The sequence below is a fragment of the Eleutherodactylus coqui genome, chromosome 7 (assembly GCF_035609145.1).
Source record: "Eleutherodactylus coqui strain aEleCoq1 chromosome 7, aEleCoq1.hap1, whole genome shotgun sequence".
Classification (NCBI taxonomy): domain Eukaryota; kingdom Metazoa; phylum Chordata; class Amphibia; order Anura; family Eleutherodactylidae; genus Eleutherodactylus; species Eleutherodactylus coqui.
In genome coordinates this window covers 107,278,999-107,305,299 of record NC_089843.1, presented here as the reverse complement: position 1 = coordinate 107,305,299, position 26,301 = coordinate 107,278,999, and the positions used below count along the sequence as shown (strand labels likewise).

Sequence of the window (26,301 nt, the reverse complement as noted above, 5' to 3'; positions counted from 1 at the left end):
GATGAAATGATGGCAACATCTTCAAATATATTCTAAAAAAAAGTAGACAACAAGTTATTACAGGAAACAGAAAGCGAAGTTCACAAATTAAAAACCGCCATAGCTTCTGTTCTCAGAAAATGATTTTCTAAGAATACACCAACGATGTGCTAGATTGTGGATACAGCAAATTGTGAACTATTGAATAGAAATTGCACTTTACTGTATAATGCAGAAATAACAGGCTCGTACTTAAAGAAGCCGTTGACAGTTCCTTAAAGGGGTTGTCCCGCAAAATAAAGTAAAGTTAAACACTTCTGTATGGCCATATACATGCACTTTGTAATATACATCGTGCATTAAATATTGGCCATACAGAAGTTATACACTTACCTACAGGGGGTCCCCCCCCCCCCCCCCCCTGTGTTGGCGTCCCCGTCTCCCTGGCGCCAACCGAATCCTTCTCCTGGCTCGATTAGACGCGCTTGCGCAGTCTGCCTCTTCTGTCTTATTGAAGGGGCCGCTCCAGCATGCTCGCGCCGCACAGCTGGTCTGCTGGGGGATTTGATTTTAGCACAAATTTCACAAGAGGAAACATAACTAAAAACATGTTATCTTAAATATGGCCACCAATAGATTCTACCAACCTTCAAGTATTATTAATGCCTGGATGCCCTGCAGAACACAACTATGCATTTCAGAAAATACTCGAAGCCTCAAATCTAGTGGGACAAAAATCTTTCCTTCTGGCATACCTGAAGGAGCCACGTCTTGGGCCTTACGAATCTGCTTCACTAGATCCAGGGTCACTTCTGTCACCACCACTTCTTTGGACAGAATGGGCCCAGGGGATTTGTCAGAGACCTCCGGGACAAATCTCCTAGAGAGAGCATCCGCTTTGATATTTTGACTAACAGTATGTAACTAATTGAAAAAAAGAAAAGAACAATGACCATCTCGCCTGTCTAGGGCTGAGTCTCTTAGCCGATTCAAAATTTATCAGATTTTTGTGATCCGTAAAAAACTTTACTTTTTGTTGAGCCCCTTTGAGGAGATGCCAACACTCCTCGAAGGCCCATTTAATAGCCAATAGCTCTATGTCACCTATGTCATTATTTTGTTCGGTTAAGGTAAATTTCAACAAAAAAAAAAAAAAAGCACAAGGGCAAAGATTCTTTAACTCACTGTTTCGAGACAGAACTGCTCCCACCCCAACCTCTGAGGCGTCCACCTCCACCAAAAAAGGCTTGGATGAATCTGGCTGTATAAGAATAGGATTTTCTGCAAAACACCTTTTCTAGGCATAAAAAGCATGTAACGCTTAGGCCTCAGTCACACGGGCGCATCGGCACCTGTACATCGGCGCCAATGCGCCCGTGTGACTGCAGGAAGGAGATGGACGTACCTGCAGACGGCCGTCTCTCTGCAGCGCCGGAGGAAAGAACACATGACCGGCAATAAAGCCGGTCACATGTTCTTTCCTCCAGTCTGCTGGTGGCAGTCACACGGGTGCATCGGCGCCGGTGTACAGGTGCCGATGCGCCCGTGTGACTGAGGCCTTATAGAGACCATTTAGACCAAAAAGAACCTTTCTTAGTCATAGCCATCAATGGTTTAACCATTTCAGAAAATCTCTGTACAAACTTTTGGTAATAGTAAACCCCAAGAATCTGTTGCACTGTCAGATTTTCTGGCTAAACCGGACTTTATCTGAATCCATCTTGAAACCACCCGGGTTTATAACATGCCTCAGAAAAGTAATCTCCTGTATAGCAAAAATATGCATCTCCCATTTAGCAAACAAATTGTTTTCACGATGTGCTTGCAACACCTGATGAACATGTGAAATGACAGTCATAATCAGGAAAAAAATAAGAATATAATCTAAGTAAACTAGAACAAAATGTCCAATACACTTGAAGTCCTGAACCACTGTGGGAGCATTAGTCAAACTAAAAGGCATAATAAGATTCTCAAAATGACCCTTGGGAGTGTTGAAAGCCATTTTCAATTCATCCCCCTCTCCGATCTGTATTAAGTTGTATGCACTGCGCAAGTCCAACTTAGAGAAACAGCTGTCATCATTCAAATGGTTAAATTGATCGGTTATGATTGGTAATGGATGGGAATTGCACGTAGTCATCTTATTTATCTTTCTTCTTTACATAGAAGAACCCCGCAGCCACTGGGGACTTAGATGGACGTATGTGCCCCTTCTGCATCCTAACGGCTGTATAATCTTTGAGGGACTGCCTTTCTGGACCAGATAGGTTATACATGCGACTCTTGGGTAATTTACAATCTGGAATAAGATCAATAGTACAATCCCCTTCTCTATGAGGTGCAAATTCATCCACTCCTTCATTAGAAAAGACATTAGCAAACTTCCTGATAAACTCCGGGAATTCTACCGCTTGGACTACAGAAATATTTACTCACATGCAGTTATGCCTACAAGAAGTATCCCGCCTAATAATGTCCCCTTTTTCCCAATCTACCACTAGGTTGTGTAACCTCAATCATGGTAATCCCAACACCACCTGAGTAGGGAGAGATTCCATGACAAACAAAATTATCCTTTCCGTATGAAACAATCTAGTCTTTAAACAAACATTAGGAACAAATACAAATTTCAAATACCTTTTGAGAAAGGGGGGCAGAATCAATGACTGACACTGGTATCGGACAGTCGAAGGGTTTATTACACAGTCCCAGATGTTTGGCCACGTCACAGTAAATTAAATGGATTCTGGCTCCAAAAAAAAAGTGGGTGGCAAGGAAAAGGCCCAGACCTGAGAGGCTCTCTGAAACATAGAGATAACAATCCTGACCCTCTGAGACTCATAACCAGAGGCGCACTTTAAAATACAATTTGCAGGATTTTCTGAAAGCAGCAAATATCTGCATTTTACCAGAGAACCGATCTGGCAAGTCCAGCTTAGGCTCCTTCACAGAGCCACAACTGCCCAGATGTTACTGTTTTAGCTCTGCAACTTCTGTAGCCAAAAACCTAAGCTAGTTCGATAACACCGAATGGGATCCATGGGACAAAAAGAAAAAATCTAACTGCGAAAGTTTAAAGGCTATTTATAATGTCACGTCCATCTTGGGTGCAATGCACACCACGCCTAGAAAAGATGCAAGGCCTTGTCCACATCGGACAAATGGGAAAATTGACCCTGCTCACAATCAGGAAAGGTCCCTGCCCGAAAGCAGATAGGCGACTCTGAAAGGTACGAACCTGCTGTGTGCCTCTTGGCCAGCTACCTGGCCCAGATAGGGGGAAGGGAGAAGACTGAACCACAATATAAATAACCCAGCATGTGGGAAACAATCCGTAACTTAACTGATAGATGTACTGCTAATTCCAGAAGTACTTGAAAAGCGCTCGAAGCACCACGACCAAGTGAACTAAAAATAAACAGCAATGAACTATATAGATACAGATAGTTGCAGACAACTCCCACACAAACTGTCAACCAGCAACCTGTATAAGAGCAGAGCGACCAGTCTGCTTCCACATCATGATTGATCCCCTTAGTGACCAAGCCTGTTTGCACCTTAATGACCAGTCCACATTTTGGAAATCTGACGTGTCACTTTAACATAGAATAACTTCATAAAAGATTCTGCGCATGTGTCCATCACTTTGCCGGTGGGCGCACGCGCAGAAGCTGGGGAATGGTTCGTGGATAAAGATCCAATCGGGGGACATCGCCAGAGACCTAATGGTTGATTTAGACACAACTATTATCTCTCAAAATTGCTCAAAAGCCATCGTCTTAGCAATAATCGTTGTGTCTATCTTGCGCCCATTGTGCAGTTTTCGTTAACGATTCGGCCATTGTTGTCTTTCAGTCCGCTTCAAGTCCATTGCTTGGCTGTTTGCTTCTTGTTTGGTTAAAATAACATTCGTTTAGTCGTTCAGCGACTCAATGTAGCTTTCCATGCAAACACTACACAACGATAATACAACGACTTAAAAGCCCTGCCACTACGTCCATTTCCCAACAATTTTCGTTTATTTAAAAACGTCTGTCTTTAAAAGCAAATTCATTGCTCATTTTTATCGTTATAATGAAAATTGGACAATAATCTATGGGTCTAAATAGGGCATTAGGTAAGTGATTTCTCCTCCCCTCACAGATCTGATCTATGAAAGGAGGTGACTAGTAGCTCTTTTTAAAAAGTTTACATGATTGCCGTTATCAATTGGATAATGGCAATCACATGACCAGGGAGCACATACTGCAGCCCCACATTAAATTTCCAGGCTCTAGGCTACCTTTGGTAGTCAGGAACAGGGAGATTTAAAATTTCATAGGCAATCCTCAGCTTTTGCACATGCGTCCACCATTTCGCCAACAGGCGCATGCGCAGAAGCTGGGGAAAAAATCCATGAATAAAGATCCCATCGGGGAACAAATCCGATGGCCTTAGATAAGTAATTTCATCTCCCCTCAAGGATACGATTCGTGAGGGGAGATGAAACTTTAACTTTTTAAGTTTTTTAAAACATTTTTTTAACTTCACATGATTGCTGTTATCCATTGGTTAACGGCGATCATGTGACCAGTGAACGTAAACCACGGCCCCTGGTGACATCTCCTTGCTGTCGACTACCTTTACTAGCAAGGGGATTTTAAATTTCTCTGGCTCTCCGACTTTCTGTGCATGTGCTCGACATTTCACCTTTGGCATGCATGTGCAGAAGCCAGTGTCAGGTCCTTGCAGGACCAGATCACCGTGGGACATTGCGGAGGCCGGAGGTGATAATTTTATCTCCCCTCATGATCAGATCCATGAGGGGAGATGAAACTTTATTTTTTTATTTTTTTTTAACTGATGTTATCCATCAGCAGAGGAGCAGCCAGCATCAGTGTGGATGATAGCTGCTGGACTGCTGCCACTAGGACACTTCTCTCTCCTTCCCCACAGTAAATGGACAGGAGCTGAGGAGCCATACCACTGCAGTCTGTAGTGGGCATCCTGGGTGGACATGGAGCCTACAGCACGCCCCCCCCCTCTCCCCACTAATATGTTAAAGGGGTTGTCCTGCGGCAGCAAGTGGGTCTATACACTTCTGTATGGCCATATTAATGCACTTTGTAATGTACATTGTGCATTAATTATGAGCCATACAGAAGTTATCAAAAGTTTTATACTTACCTGCTCCGTTGCTGGCGTCCTCGTCTCCATGGTGCCGACTAATTTTCGGCCTCCGATGGCCAAATTAGCCGCGCTTGCGCAGTCCGGGTCTTCTGCTGTCTTCAATGGGGCCGCTCGTGCAGAATGCCGACTCTGTGTAGCTCCGCCCCGTCACGTGCCGATTCCAGCCAATCAGGAGGCTGGAATCGGCAATGGACCGCACAGAAGAGCTGCGGTCCACGGAGAGAGCAGACCCCGGCGGCCATCTTCAGCAGGTGAGTATGAAGACGCCGGACTGCCGGGATTCAGGTAAGCGCTGTGCGGTTTGTTTTTTTAACCCCTGCATCGGGGTTGTCTCGCGCCGAACGGGGGGGGGGGGGGGGTTAAAAAAAAAAAAACCCGTTTCGGCGCGGGACAACCCCTTTAATACACCAGACTCTGCCTCTTGCCAGTGGCCCTGACTAGTGGGCTGCTGAATAGCTGAGTTTCTGACTGCCAAGCCACGCTCTGGACCCTTGCCTATCGCAAGCATGCAGCGTGACAGAGGGATCCTGGGAGGTAAGTCTGAACAGGAAAAGTAAAAAAAAAATTAACTGCACTTGGGGCCGTCCCTCATGGATGGACAGCCTAGGCACTGGTCTTCCGGTGCCTAGTGGCAAATATGGCCATGTGCTGGATTTTTACCACATTTCTGTGTATATCATCTGGCTTGTGGGTCCTCAAGGGTTTGTGCCTGGATATTAAACATCTGAAATTTCAGTCCTTGGAAAGGTGAGAGGAACTTTTTCTCATATGCTGTATTTAGAATGCTACCTTGATAAACTCCAAAACAGAAGCAGCTTGATATACAGGAGATTCTAGTCTTCCCTTCACAAACTGTGTTCCACTGTAATTGCTTTCAAAATGCTACTGTATATAATGATATCATGGATCTCTCCCAAGGTGTGCGCCATGTGCTTATTTAGTCAGCACACATACTGAGATGATGACAACATTGCACTAGAGGATGATACTATATTTATTCGATAAGTCAGCAAATCACTCAACGCAAAGTACTCTATGTGCCCAACAGTAATAAACAGCAAATGTTATCTGTACATTGTCAGAATTTTGATATGATACAAATACAACAGAAAAACACTTCTAGAAAGAAACGTGACATAAGGCTTCACGTACCATCAAACTAATCTCATTGACTTCTTAGTGATTTCTCATTGATATCTTTGACTATGTTCAAAAGGGGTTGGATGAAGGTGGTGCGTGAATATTGCCTATCCAGATTTCAGCAAATCTTTTGATACAGTTCCACCTAAAGAGCTCATTGCTGATTTGGGGTAGATTCTCAGCCAAATATGCAGCAGAAACTTCCCACTGCACCTGAACCTAACTTTATAGAATGTGATTCATACAGCCTGGAGGTAAAAAAAGGGAAGAGGGAACATGACCTAAACCCTCAAATAAGTTAAAGGTTTAAAGAGGTCTTCCAATGAACAACACTTATCATCTTTCCATAGGGAGCCTGCCACTGGACCTCCACCATTCTGTCAGTCCCATGGAGTTTGAATTAAGCAGCAGCTCACATGCCTTACAGTGGCTACATTCAATCGGGGTATTCAGTAACCCAGTTCTTGTGAATGTTGGGGGACCCAAAGGAAAGGCTTCCAGAGATCAGGCACTTATCACTTATTATGTGGATAGGAAATAAGTGTTATTCATTGGAAACCCCCTTTAAGTAAGATTTAGGGGATGTTAGTAGGAAACTAAACACAAGATTAATAAAGCACAATTTAAAAAGAGTTGGGTGAAAGATCAGAAGTAATGTCAGAAAATACTACAACTCCAATTTCGAAAAACGTGGGACACTGTGTTAAATGTAAATAAATGTTAAAAAAGAATTCAATTATTTGGAACTCTCATATAACCAAATTAAGCATTCTGCCGGTCCCAGCTTTTGTGAGATGTGTTGCTGCCATCAATTTCTAAATGAGTTAATTTTTTAAAAATGAAATTAAAAAATGTCTCCCTTTCAACTTCTGATATGTGTTCCATTGTGAATAAAATATGGTTATAGGAGATTTCCAAATCACTGCTAGCTTTTTTCTTAATATTTATTTAGTTTTTACACGATATCCTAACTTTTTTGAAATTGGGGTTGTACTTTACTGAAAGAGTAGTAGATGCGTGGAACAAACTTCTAACAGATGTTGTTGGGAAACCAACAGTGAATGAAGCATACCTGGGATAAAAACCAAAATAATAATGGCCGTAATTCGACTTTGTGAACTCACCCTTATAGTAAAAATCACAGGAAGGGAAATATTAAATAGACAAAAAAGTCACAAAAAGGGGCCATATACTCACTGATATACAGATACAGGAGGGCAGGCATGTACACCACATCCCTCAGATGTGCAATTTTGACCGTTGGGGAGCCCTGGGTCCGAGTGCCGGTGTGGTTCACCTGTGGGGCGCAGGGCAACCCGCTGGATTCATATATGGCGTCACTAATAGGTTGTAAGACTGCATGGTGCACTACATATACCATGTGGTCTGATATCCTGTATCTACTCTTTTGTGCAGGAGAAAGCACTAATCAGCTACCCCCCTCAATATAAGGAGGGTTTGTGAGTGGCTGTCTCATCAGTGACCTTCACATGTGTTTTTTTGCCCCTCCTATTAGCAGTCTGTCTGTCTGCATGCTGAGGGATGTGGTGTATATGCCTGCCCTCTTGTATATATATCAGTAAGTAGAAGGCTGTTTTCTGGGATTGTTTTTGTCTGTTTGATACTTCCCTTTCTGTGATTTCACCCTTAGAGTACATTTGTTGGGCCATGATAGTACTGCCCGTTACACCTACCACTCCCACTTTTTTACAACAGTATTAAACTTCCCCTTATATGTATGTCCAAGAGGAAATACTGGTTAAAGGGGTTTTCCAGGGAAATACTATTGATGGCATATGGTCAGGATAGGTCATCAATAGTTCATTGGCTGGGGTCCGTTGTTCGTGACCCTAATCGATCAGTGAATGCAGGCGCTGACTTCTGTGTAGCAGCCAGCGCTTGTAACCGCAGGCACAGCTCTCATTCAAATCAAGAGGCTTCCGCTCCTACCTCTGCATATTCGGAGAGGAAGTCTCCGCGCCGACCTCCCATGTAGTGGGCGGCACTTTTAACCGCAGGCACAGCTCTCATTGACAACAATGGGAGCCGTGTCTGCAGCTACAAGCACTGGCCACTACGCAGGGGTCAGACCCTGGACGATCAACTGTTGATGACCTATCCTGATGACAGGTCATCAATAGCATTTCCCTGGAAAACCCCTTTAAGCCTATGAAACCTTTTCTCTATATTACAGATTATATACATAATAGAGGTTATATTAAAACAATATAACCTCTCTTCTGCAACGTAGAGCATACAGAATCCACTGGTAGTCAATCATTCGTAAATCTATCCTGTGCTGACATTGACCGGAAAGCCGTGAAAATCGGAACATCCTCCGACCCATAGATGCTATTCGTCTCCCAGCTATGATGTGCCTTTAGTCGAACGAATAAACATTGCATTGATTTTCTTCAGAGTCATTTTCTTTACTGCCCTGTTGGAAACCGATAACTGCTTTTTATGATGCTTTTGCATGACGGGAATCTTAGAATGAACTACATGTGAAATAATGATTTGCCTGTAAATCTCAGCAGTGAGAGGGTTAGTACGGTTGTACGCCTGTATTATGATGTAGTCAGCTTAAAATGCAGAAGGGGAGATTCAGCTGTGGGATTTGAATAGATTAATTTGCCCATGCAGCAACTAAGCAGCTGTTGTTCAGTAGAATCTCAAAGATTTGTGTTCAGAATTGATTCAGTGATTCGGGGCTGTGGTCTAGCTACAATATGATGCACAGTTCAGCAGGTTACATAGAGTGTATTTGGGGAATAGTCCAGTTTGTCATAGAATGGCATGTCAGCACTTTCCATGGTTATACTAATAGATTCAGAGATTAGAGAGAATTAATTTATTAAACATGTAATTGATAAAAGGTCATGGCATTTGTTTTACAATGTATGTTAACATCCAACTTGATTACTAGCGCGATAACGTACGTGACATGCACCAGCAATGATTCATGCAAATAAGATCCCTCAAACCTCTATGCTTGGTTGATTTTCAAATAACCTTTAGGAGTATGAGCTAAGAAAAAAAATCTGCCTTGGACCGCACAATGTTATATTCACTGCATTATTTATTGACTTACGTATGTTTAGTGTTCCCAGTTGGCAGAATTCAAAGACAAATGAGTACTGAATGATGGATGGCAAAGACAATCAGTTTAGTCATGTATAGAGGCCACAGACCCAGCCACTAGAAGTAAATAGATTAAAAGTAGATGCAAATAGAAATAGTGTATAAAAATATGCAGATTAAAGCAATGCAAGAATAGCACTAAATGCTAAACTGATAACATCAAATATGTTATTTGTCCAGAACACACAAATGGTATATCGTGCATCCATATTTTTCTTAAAGGGGTAGTCCACCAAACCACATTATTTAACTTTTTTAGTTATGGTTCATAATATTTCTTCCATTTAAATGCTATATAAACCTTTGGATACATCCAGTGAAGGCAGCAGCATCCGGAACACACAGAACTAACGCCAAGCACGTATTACAGGCAGGAACACATCCACATGAAGAAAACTAGAAGCAGGTTGCAAACTGCTTATCAGGGGTCTGAAAAATTAATGCAGTAATAGAGACTGTAGCCTGAAACTTTAGGTCAACTATTCTTTTAACCCTTTAAGAACCAAGAGAAGTAAATTTATAGAGCTTGGTCCTGGGCTTTAATAGGAAAAGTACAGAGGGGGATTAATATTCCTGCAATGTAGCAGAAGTAGGTCGAGTCTTCGGCTTTTAGTGATAGCCAAGGACCCAGAGGAGAAGACAAAAGTGATGTTTAACTGCTTCTGCCTTCTCCTCTACTGGCTACATATTGCTCAATGAGTGCTATGTAGTGCAGAGAGAAAGCGGAAATGTTACTTCTGCTATTTGACATAAAAATGTGAATGTAAAAGAGAAAATGACCCACTGCCGACGCCAACCAAAACCATTGCTATATGTGCCCTGTAGAGATGAGCGAGCTCGCTCGGATAAGGTAGTTACTCAAGCAAGCATCGCTCTTCTCGAGTAACTGCCTTCTCATCCGAGCAGGCTTGGGGAAGGGGGGGTAGTGGGGGGAGAGGGAGACAACTCTCATTCTCCCCCCCCCCCCGCTCCCCTCAGCTCTCCTCCTCCGCCCCCCCCCCCCCCTGAGCCTGTTTGGACGAGAAGGCAGTTACTCGAGAAGAGCGATGCTCGCTCCAGTAACTACCTTATCCGATCGTGCTCGCTCATCTCTAGTGCCCTGTAATCCAAAACTATACATATTATATATCAAAATGTCTAAAACAAAATGAGAAACGTACAGTACAGGAAATATATTCCTGTACTTTATTTTTGTGTAAATCATACTAATTTTAAGAATTAAATTAGAATTTTTAAAAAAATGTTTTTTTAGATTTTACCCCTAATAAAACTAAAAACTGAAACAAAAGCCAGTGAAAAAAATATATTAAAAAATAGCTCTATGTGCCACAGAAAAAAAACACAGCGAAAATAATTTTGGTAGCTAAAAAAAAACATAGGGTAGTAAAATCCCTAAAAATACCTGGTCTTATAGGATCAAAACACCCTGGTCCTTAAAGGGGTTAACATAACATTCATTAACATATGTAAATCTCTTTCTTTTTTCATGACAAACGTGTCAATAGCCTTTAATGTTATTTACTGGGTAGTTTTTTTTTAGTTTTCCACTTCCTTTATTTTGTTGTAAATAGGTTGTTGCCAATATATACACTCTTGTCTTGTTTTCACATCTAGCCTAGTATTATAATGAGGGCACAGATTAAATAAAGAAGCCTGTGTTGGTACTTTGCAACTGCTATTCAAAAATCTGTCAAAACGTAAACCTGGAAACAATAGGCCGTAATCTCTCATTTCTATTGTGGGTAAAGTTTTTGAAGGGTTTCTGAGAGATGCTATCCTGTAGTATTTTCTTGAAAATACCCAAATAGCATGTGTTGTTGAGGGGTCACTACTGTCAAACCAATATCATAGGTCATGAATAGTAGAGTGGCAGGTGTCTGTTGCCCAAGCCTCCTGCCCATCAGCTGTTTGCTGGATTGGAGCACTTGTATGCTTAATTGAACTCAGTAGAAACCAAGCGGCTCCATTCATACTGTAGTGCCGAGGCTTGATATTTCAGACCAAGTTTCCATTAAAATGAATGAGAAGTTTGCCTACAATTCCAAGCCCGGCCACTGTTGTGGGAACAGAGTTGTCTGCTTCCTGCAGAAATCAGCTCAATGAATAAGCATGCCGGCCTGGTAAAAGGCTAATTTGCAGGAGGTCCCAGGCAACACACCCTCGTAAATCTACTATTGATGATTTCTCCTGAGAATTGTTCATCAATAGTTTACAACTGGAAAACCCCTTTAATACTCTGATTGAGTCACTGTTACCAAGGGTTACCACAGGAGTCAATATTGGGTCCAATTTGTTTTAATAAATTGATTAATTACCTTGTAGAAGGATTTTACAATAAAATATCAAAATTTGCAGATACTACAAAACTATGTAAAGTACCGTATATACTCGGCCTGAGTATAAGCCAAGTAAATAAGTTTTACCACAAAAAATTGGTAAAACTTATTGACTCGAGTACATAGTAGGTAAAAAAAAAAAAGCAATACTCACCTATCAGCCAGCGTCTGTGTCCCCAGTGTGATGCTCTCCCCGGTGGTGTGGCTAGCTGCTGCAGTCTTCTCCCCGCTGTCTTCATCCTTGCTTGCTTTTGAAATCCCCGCCATCAGCGCTGTAATTGGATCGAGTGACGGCCAATCACAGACAGCACTCAATAAACCAATCACAGCCATTTAGAATGACATCATTGAATGGCTGTGATTGGTTTATTGATTTAAATGGACTATGGGTAGACAGAGAGGTTATCAAAATTGGAGCTTATTAGTGTAGGAAAAAGATGGTCGAAGTATGACCTAATATTACCTCTATGTATAAATATATCAGTGGTCAATACAGAGATCTTTCTCATGATCTATTTATACCAAGAACTGTAATTATAACAAGGGGGCATTCTCTATGTCTAGAAGAAAGCAGGATTCTACACCAACATAGCAGGGAGTTCTTTCCTGTAAGAGCAGTGAGAATATGAAACTTTCTTTCTGAGAATTTGGTGGAGGTGAACTCACTGCAAGAGAGGCTTGGACGTCTTTCTTGAGTGCAACACTATTACATGTTATAGTCACTAGATTACTTCAGAAGGGTAGTTGATCCATGGATTTATTATAACTGCCAGATTTGGGGTCAGGAAGGAAAAAATTGGCTTCTACCTCATGTTTTTTTTGTCTTCCTCTGGATCAACACTGTGGGTAATAGGTTGACATTAGAGATGAGCGAACATACTCGGTAAGGGCGATTTAGCAATCGAGCACCGCGATTTTCGAGTACTTCACTACTCGGGTGAAAAGTATCGGGGGCGCTGTGGGGCGGGGCGTGGCGTGGTGGAGTGGGGGGTAGCAGCGCAGAACAGGTGGGAGCTCTCTCTCTCTCCCTCTCCCCCCCCACTCCCCTCTGCAAACCCCCGCTCACCCACAGCGCCCCCGAGTACTTTTCACCCGAGTAGTGAAGTACTCGAAAATCGCGGTGCTCGATTGCGAAATCGCCCTTACCGAGTACGTTCGCTCATCTCTAGTTGACCTATGTCTTTTTCAGCATTATATGTACCTATGTTATGTTACTCTTGCTTTCCTGGTAGTTATGCTTTTAAGAATCTTAATATTAATTAAGTGAAGATTCTAGTTTGTAAGTAGAGAACAGTATTTTAAATAATGACACATGGAGGTAACTCCAAAGAAACTAGAGTAAATGCCCATGGCAACCAGTCAGATTAACTTGCAGTTAAAAAGGCGATGGGATCTGATTGATCCGTGTAGGAACTATGTCTGCTTAAAGTTTGTTTCCAGTGAATCGAACAGACACCTTTTGGGTGCTCTGTCACACGTATTTCCAAGTTCTAGCTTGTGCATTCAGAGGTATGGTTTAAGGTTGCAGAAGCATTGAGTCTTTGAGACTTTTGTCAAGCAATGCCTGACACTGATTTATAGCTAACATTGAATTAGATAACTGTTGGGCCTTTTGGCATTGATATATGGAAATGTGCTATATTACTGTACATTATGTTTATTTAGGAAATCATACATAATAAGAAAGAAAAAGCAATTAGTGATGTATCATTTGCACAGAATGAAAACATTTGAATTTCATGTCATAAAGCAGTAAATTTCTCTATTATGTTGTTAACATCGAATGTCATGAATGGTTCCAGATGCAGTAGCATCACATTAGTTCTCTAGGCCATTGTGTATCATTGGAAAATAAATGTACTGGAAAATAATGTTCTAAGCTACAATCTCATAGGTTGCTATGATTCCCCTTTCATGCTTTTTTGTGTCCATTATTTTTAATTATCGTTTCTTGGTTTCAGCCCTGTCCACTGTGGCATATGAACATGCACTCTGCAATTAGGGATTAAATCCAGAATACATTAACATATTATCAAACAGCAGGGTTTGTACACTTCAATTTGATTGAAGCACAAATAAAACTCTGATGTTGCAGTAGGCCTTAATTTTGACATATAGGAGCAGATGTAATAGTACTGGGTGAAGTTTCGTAGGCTGAATGCTCCAAAATTTAATGCAATTTCTACCAAAAAAAAACTATCGTACATGACTTGCATGAGATTTATTATATTTTAGACACTTTTTATACCTCGCTAGACCAGAGTGCTTGTCTTAGAGGTAAAGGGGCATGGTTGTAGTTAACTGCTCCACTATCTTAAATTTTGACAGCTTAGAACTGGACTAGATTTTGCTAATTTATTTTAGTGCCTTCTATTCTGTGATAAATTTGGTGAATCTTCAGGCTCTTTTGTCTATCTTTTCTATCACTTGGTTGGCTGTTACAATGTATTATAAACAGGGACAATTAAATATTTAAAATAAAAAAATGTCTCTTGTAGCCATTAGCATCACAATTGTAAGTGACCAACATAAAACATAATAAAGAAGGTATAAGCACTACAGTCTGAGCAAAATTATACACTACTGTAATTTTAGACAGGACTAGACTAGAATAGACCTAACCGGCACAAACAGTGCTACATTTACCCCAATGGTGTACTTTGCAGATAAATTTAGCCTAATCTACTAGACATGTTAGATATTTTCTCACCTTTTAGTTAGTGGACTGCTACTCATATTTTGCTTAAAAAATGGCATGAGTTGCGAATAATTCTGGCACATTTAATGACTCTTTAATAGAGATGAGCGAACGTGCTCGGCCACGCCCCTTTTTCGCCCGAGTACCGCCATTTTCGAGTACTTCAGTACTCGGGCGAAAAGTACTCGGGGTGGCCGGGGGGCGGCGGGCACCGTGGGTGAGTGGGGGGTAGTAGCGGGGAACAGGGGGGAGCCCTCTCTCTCTCCCTCTCCCCCCCCCACTCCCCGCTGCAACCCCCCACTCACCCACGGTGCCACCCGAATTTTTTCGCCCTAGTACGGAAGTACTCGAAAATCGCGGTACTCGGGCGAAAAAGGGGCGTGGCCGAGCACGTTCGCTCATCTCTACTCTTTAACAGTCGCTGTACCTTTTTTGTGGACAGTTTTGATGACTGTTGAGGAAAGCTTAAAAAGTATATAAAACAAATAAGTTTACTATACACTCCAATTTTTTGGCACAACTTGTGCAAGACTGCTGGTGCATAGAGTATGTTTTAGCTAATTACCCGCAATGTTGTTAAGAGCAGCAGACATAAACATATAGGTTAAATAGCCACTGTCCTTTCAGCAAACTTTGCATAAATCAAACTTATTCAAGAAAAATGCTTATTCTTCTATTTAAAAGCTACTACTTCTCTCCCCTCTGCCTCCTGTACTAATCATGGCCTCTTAATTCACTAATAAAAGCCTTCTTAAGAAACTAGAGGAATTATTGGTTTACTGAGGTTTCAGGTTACATGCTGCCCTTAGAAGTCTATAATGCAGGATGGGCAGTAGGAGTGAGAGAGGCAGACACACACAGACACTGCTCCTGGCTAGTAAGTGTTTAACTATTTCACCTCAGTGCTAGATTCACAGCTACATAGCTGAGTACTGCTGTATAATATCTTCCATGCTGCTGCTGAGTCTGATAGCAGGCTATCCTCTGTGTGCAGAGTATAGGGGACATCATACTACTCCCCACCCCACCCCTAGAATTTTGCTTGGGGAAAACTGACAGTTAGAATGGATCTGGCAGAAAGAAAATGAAGGATATAAGTCACATAATGGTCTTAAATAGTATTATTCCTCTTGTACACACAAGGGGGGAGCCTTTTCTGAAAAGTTAATTGAGATGACAGGTATATTTTAAGTACACACATATCTTAGAAGCATTAGGACTCATGCAGATGGGCAGGGGATTGAATGACTACTTCTATTTAGTTCTGCTAGGAAGCCAACAATATGATCTATGATGAACAGCTAATTCACTGTGGACCAAAACAAGGAAAGAAAAGTTTTCCTTTCAACTTGAATCATCCAGCTAAACAACATTGTATACAGAAATTTATGGTTTCACAACAGGATTCTACTTTAGCTTATTTTAACCTTTGAACAATTCAATATTGGCAAAATTAGCCCCAGAAGAGCAATGTTCCAATGTTGACACCAAGTACTACAAAAGTTTTCAGTATTATGCCCTTTGTCTTCAAACAAAGAGCAGCACAAATATAGTCTCAGAAATAATCCGAAAAAAATTATTAGCAAAACTCCACAGAAAATCATTTTACACAGAAGGTGGGGAGTACGTGTTTCTTTTATGAATGTGACTCAGTTGCTAGCATTCTTGCCATGTAATGCTGAGGTCGTAGGTTCAAATCCCATCAAGGATAACATCCGCATAGACATTTAGAAACTCCTTCCAGATGTTGCCATTGGTCAGATTAAAATGTACAACTCTAGCACTGCAAAGCAGCAGTGCTAACAACTGAGTTACCACACTAGTCTATTTTGCTCTAAATGAGAAGAACTACAAAAATAAACAGAAGGAGAACATAAGAAAAAATATCCATATGTTGCTCTTCATCACATTTGAACCTACAACTCCAGTACTGCAAATCATCACTAACAACTGAGCCACCACAATTATCTATTCCACTCTGGATAAGAAGAACAACAAGAATAAAGAGGACATAAACACAATATCCAGCTTTGAACTTACAACTCCAGCACTGCAAAGTAGCAGTGCTAACAACCGAGTTACCACACCTGTGCTTTCTGCCCCAAAGGAGGAGATGAGCAGGAAGAATTAACACAAAGAACATAAAGACAACATCCAAATGTTGCCCTTGGTCAGATTTGAACCTAAAACTCCAAGGCAACAGTGCTAATGACCAAGCCACCTACTTGTTCTTTCTTCTTTTTGTTTTTCCTTTTTCTTCTTCCTCTTTTTTTCCCACCTCCTCCACCAGTGGAGAAGGAGAAGAAGGATATAGTGAAGAAAAGAGAAGAAGAACAAGACACAGGGATATAAGGAAAGGAAGAAGTCTAAGAAGGAGAGGAAGGAGGAGAAGAAGAAGGAAAAAAAATTACAGGAAAAAGTAGATAATGAAGAATAAGACCTACTTCTCCTTTTTGTCTTTCCCCTCCTCTGCAGAAAAGGAAGCACGAGGAGGAAGAAGGAAGAACCTTGATGGCTCAGTGGCTAGCATTATTGCCTTGTAGCTAAGGTGCTAGATTCACGGCTGATTATGGACAACATCTGCATGGAGATTGTGTGTTCTCTTCATGTTCATTATTCTTATTTTTTTCCTCTTTTCCTCCTCTGGAGAAGAGAGAAGAAAGGATGCGTGCCGTGGCTCAATTGTTAGCACTGCAGATTTGCAGTGCTGTAGTTGTAGGTTATTCCTATTCACAATATTTCCGTAATCACTCAATACTAGTAGGAGCTTGACCTTAATTTGGATTTTGATTTGGTGATCAATTTTTGCTCTTTATTAAGAGCACTATTAAGATTCCATCCTTTTGCTATGCACATAAAAGGGTATGTCCACCTTCCTGACCATTTTTATTGTTTGTGCTAAAGTTATCCCTAACTGTAGTGAAAAATAAAAAAAACATATACCCACCTGTCCGCCACTGCCGGGGTTCAGGCATGTCCTTCCGCTAGTTCTCCCTGTACTGCTGTGAGGTTGTTTCAGCAGGTGGGGATTTAAAATCCCCAACTGTTGAAAGGGCTGTGTCTGATTGGCTGGGGGCCCAGACAGTCACAGGCAGAGCCCAGCCATTCATTGAATAACAGCTAAGCGCTGCCTGTCATTGGTCCCAGCACTCAGCCAATCACAGGCAGCACTCGGCCTTTCAAGGAATGGCTGAGCGCTGCCTGTGATTGGCTGAGCACTGTGACCAATCACAGGCAGGGCTCAGCTGTCATTCATTGAATGGCTGAGCCCTGCCTGTGACCGGCTGAGCATTCACTGGCTGAAACAACCTCACAGCAGTGAAGGGAGAACCAACGGGAGGACGTGCCTGAGCCCCGGCAGCAGCGGACAGGTGAGTATGTTTTTTTTATTTTTTACTACAATTAGGGAAAATTTTCAGGGAAGGGCTTATGTTTAAAGCCCTTACCCGAAAATTACTGCAGGGGTTGTTGGCAGCCCATTGCCTTGAAGGCAATGGGAGAACATCGTGATCCTCTGCCACAGCTGTTAAGCTGTGACAGCTGTGGCAGGGGTTTTTTTACTCCCCATGGGGAGTTCCCTTGTCACTGAACACTATGACAGTGCTGTTACAGTGTTCAATGATGAGGGGACTCCCCACGGAGATGAAGAAATCCTCTGCCACAGCTGTGACAGCTGTGACAGTGGATTCTTTACTCCCTGCGTGGAGTCCTCTTGTCACTGAGTGATTAGGGGACTCCCTGCGGGGAATATTGACATGCACCATGGACCTATGGTGCACGCATGTCCTATGTCTTGTAGGTACATGCGTTTGCACGCCTGTAAAACACGGACATGTGAACACAACATAGGGAATCAATGTTTCTAATAGACAGGTGGTTTTGTGCGCACCTATGTATGCACACGCTCATGTGAATGCACCCTTAAGATGAACAAAGCCTTCAAATTTCTGTAATGCCTCTGTCCATGGTTTCTGTTATTGGGTTTCGTCAGAATCACTAAAAGTGGGATTCATATGGAACCCTGAATGGAATCATACACTTTAATTAATCAAACAGAAACCAAAGTGGCATAGTTTGGTCTCTAGCAAGGTTTCTGTTTGGTTCTATTTGGAGGATAGAATAGTATAGTTTTTAAAGATTCACATGGTACCTTTGAATCGAAAACAGGGACAGAGGAAAGAATGCAATGTGAACCTAACATATGCCTGTACATTGTTACTATTTGTAGTCCTGCTTCTCCATGTGTGATCAAGTTCTACAGTATAAATGTTATATATGCCCTTTATAAGTAAAATCATAATTGCTATTATGTCTAGGCATTGATGTATATTTAGTATAGCTGCTGCGGCATTAGGGCTTATTCCATTGTATTTTATGTAGATAGATTAAAAGCTAAATAGAATATTCTGTTTACATAATCAACATATTTTCCCTGAGCAACATTTCTAGCATTTAATCAGAAATGCAAAATGGCAGTTGGTTGGTTGCCTGAATTGTTCTGCATTAACATTTGGTGCCTACAAAATTGAAATGACCAGGAAAATCAACAGCTGTGTCCTATTTGACTGTTTCTCTGTTTTATATGAAAACAAACACATTTTCCTAATGAGATTTGCATAATGTGTAACTGAAAACAAAAGGGACTAAATCACAGTGAGAATCATTGTGGAAACTTGCAACTGACAAATATAATTATAGTATTATACCGTATTTATTAATACACTTGCTGTTTTTGCATAAGTATTAAAAAAATATTATCAAAGCAATAAATAGTTGAAAATGGAAAATGCATCAAAATAATATTTATCATCAGCATTAACCCCTTCATGACACGGCCCTTTTTTTTTTCCATTTTCGTTTCCCCCCCCTTAAAAAAATCATAACTCCTTTATTTATCCATTGACGTCGCTGTATGAGGGCTTGTTTTTTTGCGGGACGACTTTTATTTTTTAATAACGCTATTTAATGTACCATATAATGTACTGAAAAACTTGTAAAAAATTCCAAGTGGAGTAAAATGAAAAAAAAAAACGACATTCCGCTATCTTTCAGTGCGTCTTGTTTCTATGGCGCACAAACTGTAACAAAAACGACATGATAACTTTATTCTATGGGTCGGTACGATTACTACAATACCAAATTTGTGTAGTTTTTTTTTTACTATACTACTCTTTTTTTTCAAAGACATTTAATTTTTTTCAATTATTGTCTGCGGTCATCTTGTGCGCGCAATAACTTTTTTATTTTTCCGTCGACGTAGTTCAGCAATGGCTCATTTTTTGTGGGATGTCCTGTAGTTTCCATTACTACTTTTTATTGCGTTTTTTCTGGGAGATAGGGTGACTGAAAAAGTGCATTTCTGGCATTCTTTACTTTTTCTTTCGGACGACGTTCACCGTGCGGGGTAAATAATGTGCTACTTTGATAGAACTGAATTTTATGGACGTGGCGATACCAAAAATGTATTTTTATTTTATTATTTAGACTTTTTAATTATAGATATGGCAAAAGGGGGGTGATTTAAAATTTTATTACTTTTTTTTTTACAATTAAAAAACTTTATTGCTCTTTTGTTCACTTTACTTTTAAGTACCCCTGGGAGACTACAATATGTGATACTTTGATCGCTCCTGCAGTATGACGTAATGCTACAGCATTACGTCATACTGCATTCTGACAGGCAGCCAACCCGCGGGGATGGCTTGATAGGCAGTCTCTCAAGGCAGCCCTGGGGCCTTTCAGAAGGCCCCCGGCAGCCATAACACCTGCACGGCTTCCCAGATCTCACTGCAAGGGGGGGCCGTACGGGACCCCCGACCAGAGTTCGGGGACTTTAAATGCCGCTGTCAGAATTGGCAATTTAAAGGGTTAATAGCCACAAAAGGCCATTCGTCTGACTGCAGCTATTGCCCGCGGGTGTCAGCTGTAGTAAACAGCTGACACCTTCTCTGCATACATACCCCTGCCAGCCTCTTTTTCCTTATTGGCTATTAGATCTCAGCGCTGGCCAGCTCAGATCTTCTTGGGGCTATGATCTCTGAAACTAGTCAGATTTTCAGTTTGTGTGATAAGGTTGCATGAATCCTGCCTACAGGAGGATATATGCATTCCTATCACAGTTACTGATGATGGTCACACAGCTCCTGTCACACAGTTATAATAGAGGAGATCAGAGCTCATCCTCCTGACTGTACAGTTATAGTCTGTAGCTTATTTGGGTATGACTAAACTGTCCCCCCTGCAGGCAAGAATGGTATAGCCTTGACTAATGCTGTGCTAATACATCATTGGATAAATGTCAAAGTTAAAGTAGAACATTTTAGCATCAAGATGGTTACTGATAATAGGCTTATTGCAGGGACGTGGCTGGAATACATAGATGAGACCTCCAGAGTATGACAGGCAATCAGGTGAGAGTGTTAAGGATGGAAAAATGTGTTTTTACCGGAGTGGCCCATTAACATAACCATCCTCATAATGATCCCGAAAAATGATGCAAAACAAAGTTTTTAGCACAAACAATTGATAATTTCTTTTTGTGCATTGGTGATTACGTGTATATACACAATAATAAGAAAAGTAAGGTCAGCACTGTAATGCATTCACTTCTGATTGAGCGAGTTGGGACAGTTAACTACCAAAAAGGAGGTAATGCTCAGTGAAATAGAGATACTTCGTTAACATATGCAAGTAACTACAAGGGAATTTTCAGTACTTACCAAACTTAAGCTTAAATCTACCGTGTTTTCCCAAAAATAGGAACTGCCCCTAAAATAAGCTCTACCCTGACTTTTGACTATTTTCGGGAGGCTTGAAATATAAGCCCTTCCCCGAAAATAAGCCCTAGCTAGACTACATTAAAAAAAAATGAATACATTATCTAGCAGCCATGGTCCAGGTCCCTTCCGTTGCCCTCCAAAGTTCCGTAGCTTCACCGCACATCCTGCACTCCTTGGCCAGCAACAGAATATCACTTGCTGGTCAAGGAATTCATAAAACCCGCCTCTAGGAAGCGATGGTTCAGATTGAGTCAGTGAGCACTACTCTGAGCCAATCAATGCATTGCTTGCTGAACAAACACGACGCCTGTGATACGCTGAGAGCAGTGCTCACTGAACCAATCACAGCCATCATGTTGGTTCAGCGAGCGCTGTGCTGAACCAATCAGAGCCATAACTTTCTGGAGGTGGGATTTATGAATATCGCGACCAGCAAGTGGTGTTCTGATGGCGGCCAAGGAGTGCAGGATGTGTGGCAGAGCTATGGGACCTTGGAGACTAGCGGAAGGGACCTGGACCACAGCTGCTAGGTAAGTAAAATAAGCCATTCCCTGAAAATAAGACCTAGTGCCTTTTTTGCAGCAAAAAACAATTATAAGACAGGGTCTTATTTTCAGGGAAACATGGTAGCTATCTAGCTCATATTTTTACGATCTCTGAAGTATGAGGATCTCTTTTCTTTGAGATTTCATCATATCATGAAATTACTGTATCTGAGAACAATAATAGATGTTTGGATCCTATTAAAAAGGGTGCCAACAGCGGAAATACTCTGGTATCCAAACAGATAATGCCAGCAATGGCGTACAAAGAAAATATTTATGAAACCTAATATTCCAGTTTAAAATTTTAGGACTTAACATTAGCACCCAGCGGCATAGTTTTACTATTGAAAATTTGACAGTTGCAAATTACAAATTACAAGCTTTGTGCTACATTAACTATATCCCATTCTATACACTGTATACAGTTGAACCCCTCCTACCCCCCACCCAGTATTTTAAGTTGGTTGATAAAGACTATGTGCACCAAGTTTGGTTTAGATCCATTCAAGGTACATAGGAACCTATGAGCAACAAAGATACAAATATACAAACACACTTTCACTTTAAAAAAACAACAATATATATATATATATATATATATATATATATATATATATATATATATATATATAAACATGTTTGTATATTTGTTTCTTTGTACTTCATAGACTACTACATGTCTTCAAAAATAATATAAAATAAACCAAACTTGGTACACATACTCTTCATGATCCAATGTAAATTACTGGTGGGGGTTCAACTGTTTGTTGCTCATTGCAACCAATTACAGTACAGCTTTCATTTTACTAGAGTAGCTTAATGAATGATGATTGGTTGGTATATGCAACATACACAGTTTTTTACACAGCTTCAATAAATGAGGCCTATTGTATAATCTGTGGTAAAATAAGATTCAGCGTAGTGAATAATTTAGACATGAGGTGGATCAGGAATACCTCCCAAAAAACAGAAACCCATCAGACAAGTCCAGCCAAACGCAAAGAAAGTAAAATTACTGCAAGTGAGTGAGACAAATGAACAGTAAGACTAATGACTTAGGCCTTAGTCAGACGGGCGTTTTTTCGCGCGATTTGCGGATCGCATGATGGATGCGCATCCGCAAATCGCGTGACCAGAGAAGAATGATTTGTCTTCTATATGTTCTCCATGGGGTCGGCGCTGCTGCCGCCGGCCCCGTTGAGCGCATATACAGAAGAGAACAGGAATCGCAGATCGCAGATAGGTGCGATCTGCGATTTTTTGTTCTATAATTTATCGGACGAGCGCATAAAAAGAGCTCATGTGTCCGATACCATTGCAAAGCAATGGTTTTATAAAATCGCCGGTCGCATGCGCATGCGCAAATCGCGGCAAAAAACGCCCGTCTGACTAAGGCCTTAAGAATGAGCCGGAAAGATCACAGATCAGCAAGTGGCCCAACTTCCAGTATTGCAGGAAAGAGCCACTACATCAAGGGCTGCAGAGACCCTGCAACAGCATGAGCTCAGAATTCAGAAAGAGAAGGAAAGAGCCAGGACATCAAGGAATACCCAAGCAACACTGGGTATATAAACTAGTATTAATTAATAAAAGGTAGGGGTTGTACCAGAATCAACTTTTATCACCTATCCACAGGCACTTGTGCTTGGCTATCTCCAGCAGCCCCAATTAAATGATTAAAGCAGCAGTGCACATGCTTGGTGGCCATTCCAGTTATGCTCCTCTTTACTGCGTGTAAAATAGGTGCAGAAGAGGAGAGCACAGGGGGAATTAGTGAGCTTAAATGTATAAATGTGCATTGTTCATATTTTTTAAGCTCTGCCTATTGTATAATACACATATAACAGCTCTATAAATGCACTGCAGGTTTTTTTTATGATTTGAAGACTTCTAGTCTAGATGCTGTTCTGTGAGGCCTTAGTCAGACGGACATTTTTTCCCGCGATTTGCGGATCGCATGACGGATGCGCATGCGCAAATCGCGTGAATGGGGGCGAAAAATCGAGGGAAAATCAGCACCTAGCCGCGCTTATGGTCGCAGCAAAACGCCCATCTGACCGGAGTAAAATCGCCGTGTGCATCAAAATGCGCATGAAACTTAGACTGGCCGGAACTTTGTTTTGCGGGACTTTTTCGCACCTTTTTCGCCGTTCACATAAAAATGCGCATGAAACTTAGCCTCCACATTATACGACCACCTTGTCAGCCTTTGCCATTTCATTCAAGTTCTCACGTGATCTGCGAATCGTCGTGTCCTATAATTTATCGCATATCCGCATAAAAAGCGGACATGTGACCGATACCATAGCGAACCATTGGTTCTATATATGCGCGAATCGCATGCGCAAATCGTGCGAAAAAACGCCCGTCTGACTAAGGCCTAAGACAGCGCACAGCAGCTATGGGGCTAATGGAGAAACACATGTATTAGGTTTGTTGAAAAATCTCATAAATACTGTGTATGTGCCTCAAAATTCTTTTGTGCTTTCTCCATTTATCTAAAATGTTTAGAATTATTTAGAATTACCAATGAATATGAATGCTGAACATGTTATTAACCTCTTATATTCCACCAATAGGGCTTATATATACTTTTTATTACTTGATATGGCAGGACAGAAGTGATTGACATATGATGTACTTGGATGATTTACATAACATTTAATATAACTCTGCTGACTAATTCATACAATATCATTATATAATTTACAACAACTGTACTGTATATAAACACAACAATCCTTTAGGGCTCAGTCAGATTAGCGCTTTTTTTACACGCGTGAATAACCGCGCTTCAAAAGCGTCTCAATTACAACCAATGCTTTCCAATGAAAGCGTTCACATATACGTTTTTTAGATGCACAAAATAATCGCACCTGCAAAAGATAGGACATCCGAGTGCAAATTCTCCCGTTCACGTGATTTTTTTACACACAATATGCGGTTTTTTTTTAGCGCAGCTATTCATGCACTAAAAAAATCTCTCGTCTGACCAATGCACTTAAAGGGGAGGCAAAGACAGGTGAGCATGCTTAATTTTTGTTTATTTTAACTCATACCCAGCCATCAAAAATGTTTATCTTGAAACCACACACCTATAAAAAGTAATGGCACGTGCTGCCACAGTACATGATAGTTCCTGGTTGCTGCTGACCAGGACATGTGACGGCTGCAGCCAATCATTAGCCACACCAGTGACCTTCTATACCCAGTCATTGGCTGTAGAAGTCACATGTCCTGATCAGCAGCGACCAGGAAGTACAGAGTGGTTGTAGAGCAAATTTAGGTAGTGGGAGAACCCCTTTAAAGAATAGATGAACTTTGCATAGTATAATGCAATTATTACAATAGTTTTTTTTTTATAGATTATGATGTCAAGAGCAATTATCATTTTAAGGAATTTTTAAAAGAGCCCAGATAACCATTTTGTTTCACTCACTACTGAACATGAAAAAAGTAACAAATTTTATTAGAAACTAGGTACTGAAAGTGGGAGCACTCTCAGAGCAAGCATTGATATTAGTGCCATGTACATACCATAGTCGTTTCTGCAATTGACCCAAAGCTGTTAACAAATATGTTGCAGGTGACATTCACTGGAGGCCCTGAAAAACAATACATAATAATAGTGCAATGAAAATAAATCATAGCATAAATATATAAAATATATGTGAACCATTTAATTGCTAACTATGGTCTGATACTCTCATATTATTAATGTCAATGTAAAACCATTTAATAGATGTAAAGGGCTGAGTGTAAGCTCTCGCCTACGACCTGAAGGTTGCAAGTTCGATCCCCGCATGAGTCAGGTAGCCGGCTCAAGGTTGACTCAGCCTTCCATCCTTCCGAGGTCGGTAAAATGAGAACCCAGCTTGGTGGGGGGTAATAAGTAATAATTACCTGTAAGCGCTGCGGAATAAGTTGGCGCTATACAAATACCAAGATTTATTTATTATAGGCATCTATTTGTTTTACTATCTGGATGATCCTTTTGACAACATTTCTCACTATCTTTACAAATATGTTTTAATTCGTTTTCAGACATCATGTTATTTGTTTTCTGGATAATGTACCTTGTACTTTATTGACAATAATGGGCTTTTAAGCTTGCACTTATTGAGTGTTATTTAGGTACTTGATTTGTTTCCTTCTGTGTTTACCTGGTGACAGAATCCCTTTTAGGTATATATTGGTCCATGTGACATTTTGGGGCAAATACTTAAACAGGAATACTCTACCAGACTGTTTTGTTTGGGCTCTTAATAGTTTCATTTCGTTTTTTCTTTGTGGTTGAATAAGGTATATTGAAATATATTATATACTATTTATATATCTGTATATACACACAGATATATCTATCAATTTATATATATATATCTATCTATCAATTTATATATATATATATATATATATATATATATATATATATATATATATATATATATATGCAAGATTTTTTCATATGTGTCTTATTTTGCAATGACACTGCCTAAAAGTATAGAAACAAA

The 26,301-nt window shown here is 40.7% G+C and overlaps 1 protein-coding gene across 1 annotated transcript in view; it reads right to left on the bottom strand.

The window, feature by feature from the left end:
- GLRA3 (glycine receptor alpha 3) overlaps positions 1-26,301 on the bottom strand; it is a 242,166-nt gene that overhangs the window by 157,128 nt on the left and 58,737 nt on the right. Inside the window, exon 3 of the mRNA XM_066574670.1 lies at positions 25,328-25,395. Within this exon, the coding sequence (XP_066430767.1) occupies positions 25,328-25,395 (68 nt within the window). The remainder of the gene's footprint in view (positions 1-25,327; positions 25,396-26,301) is intronic.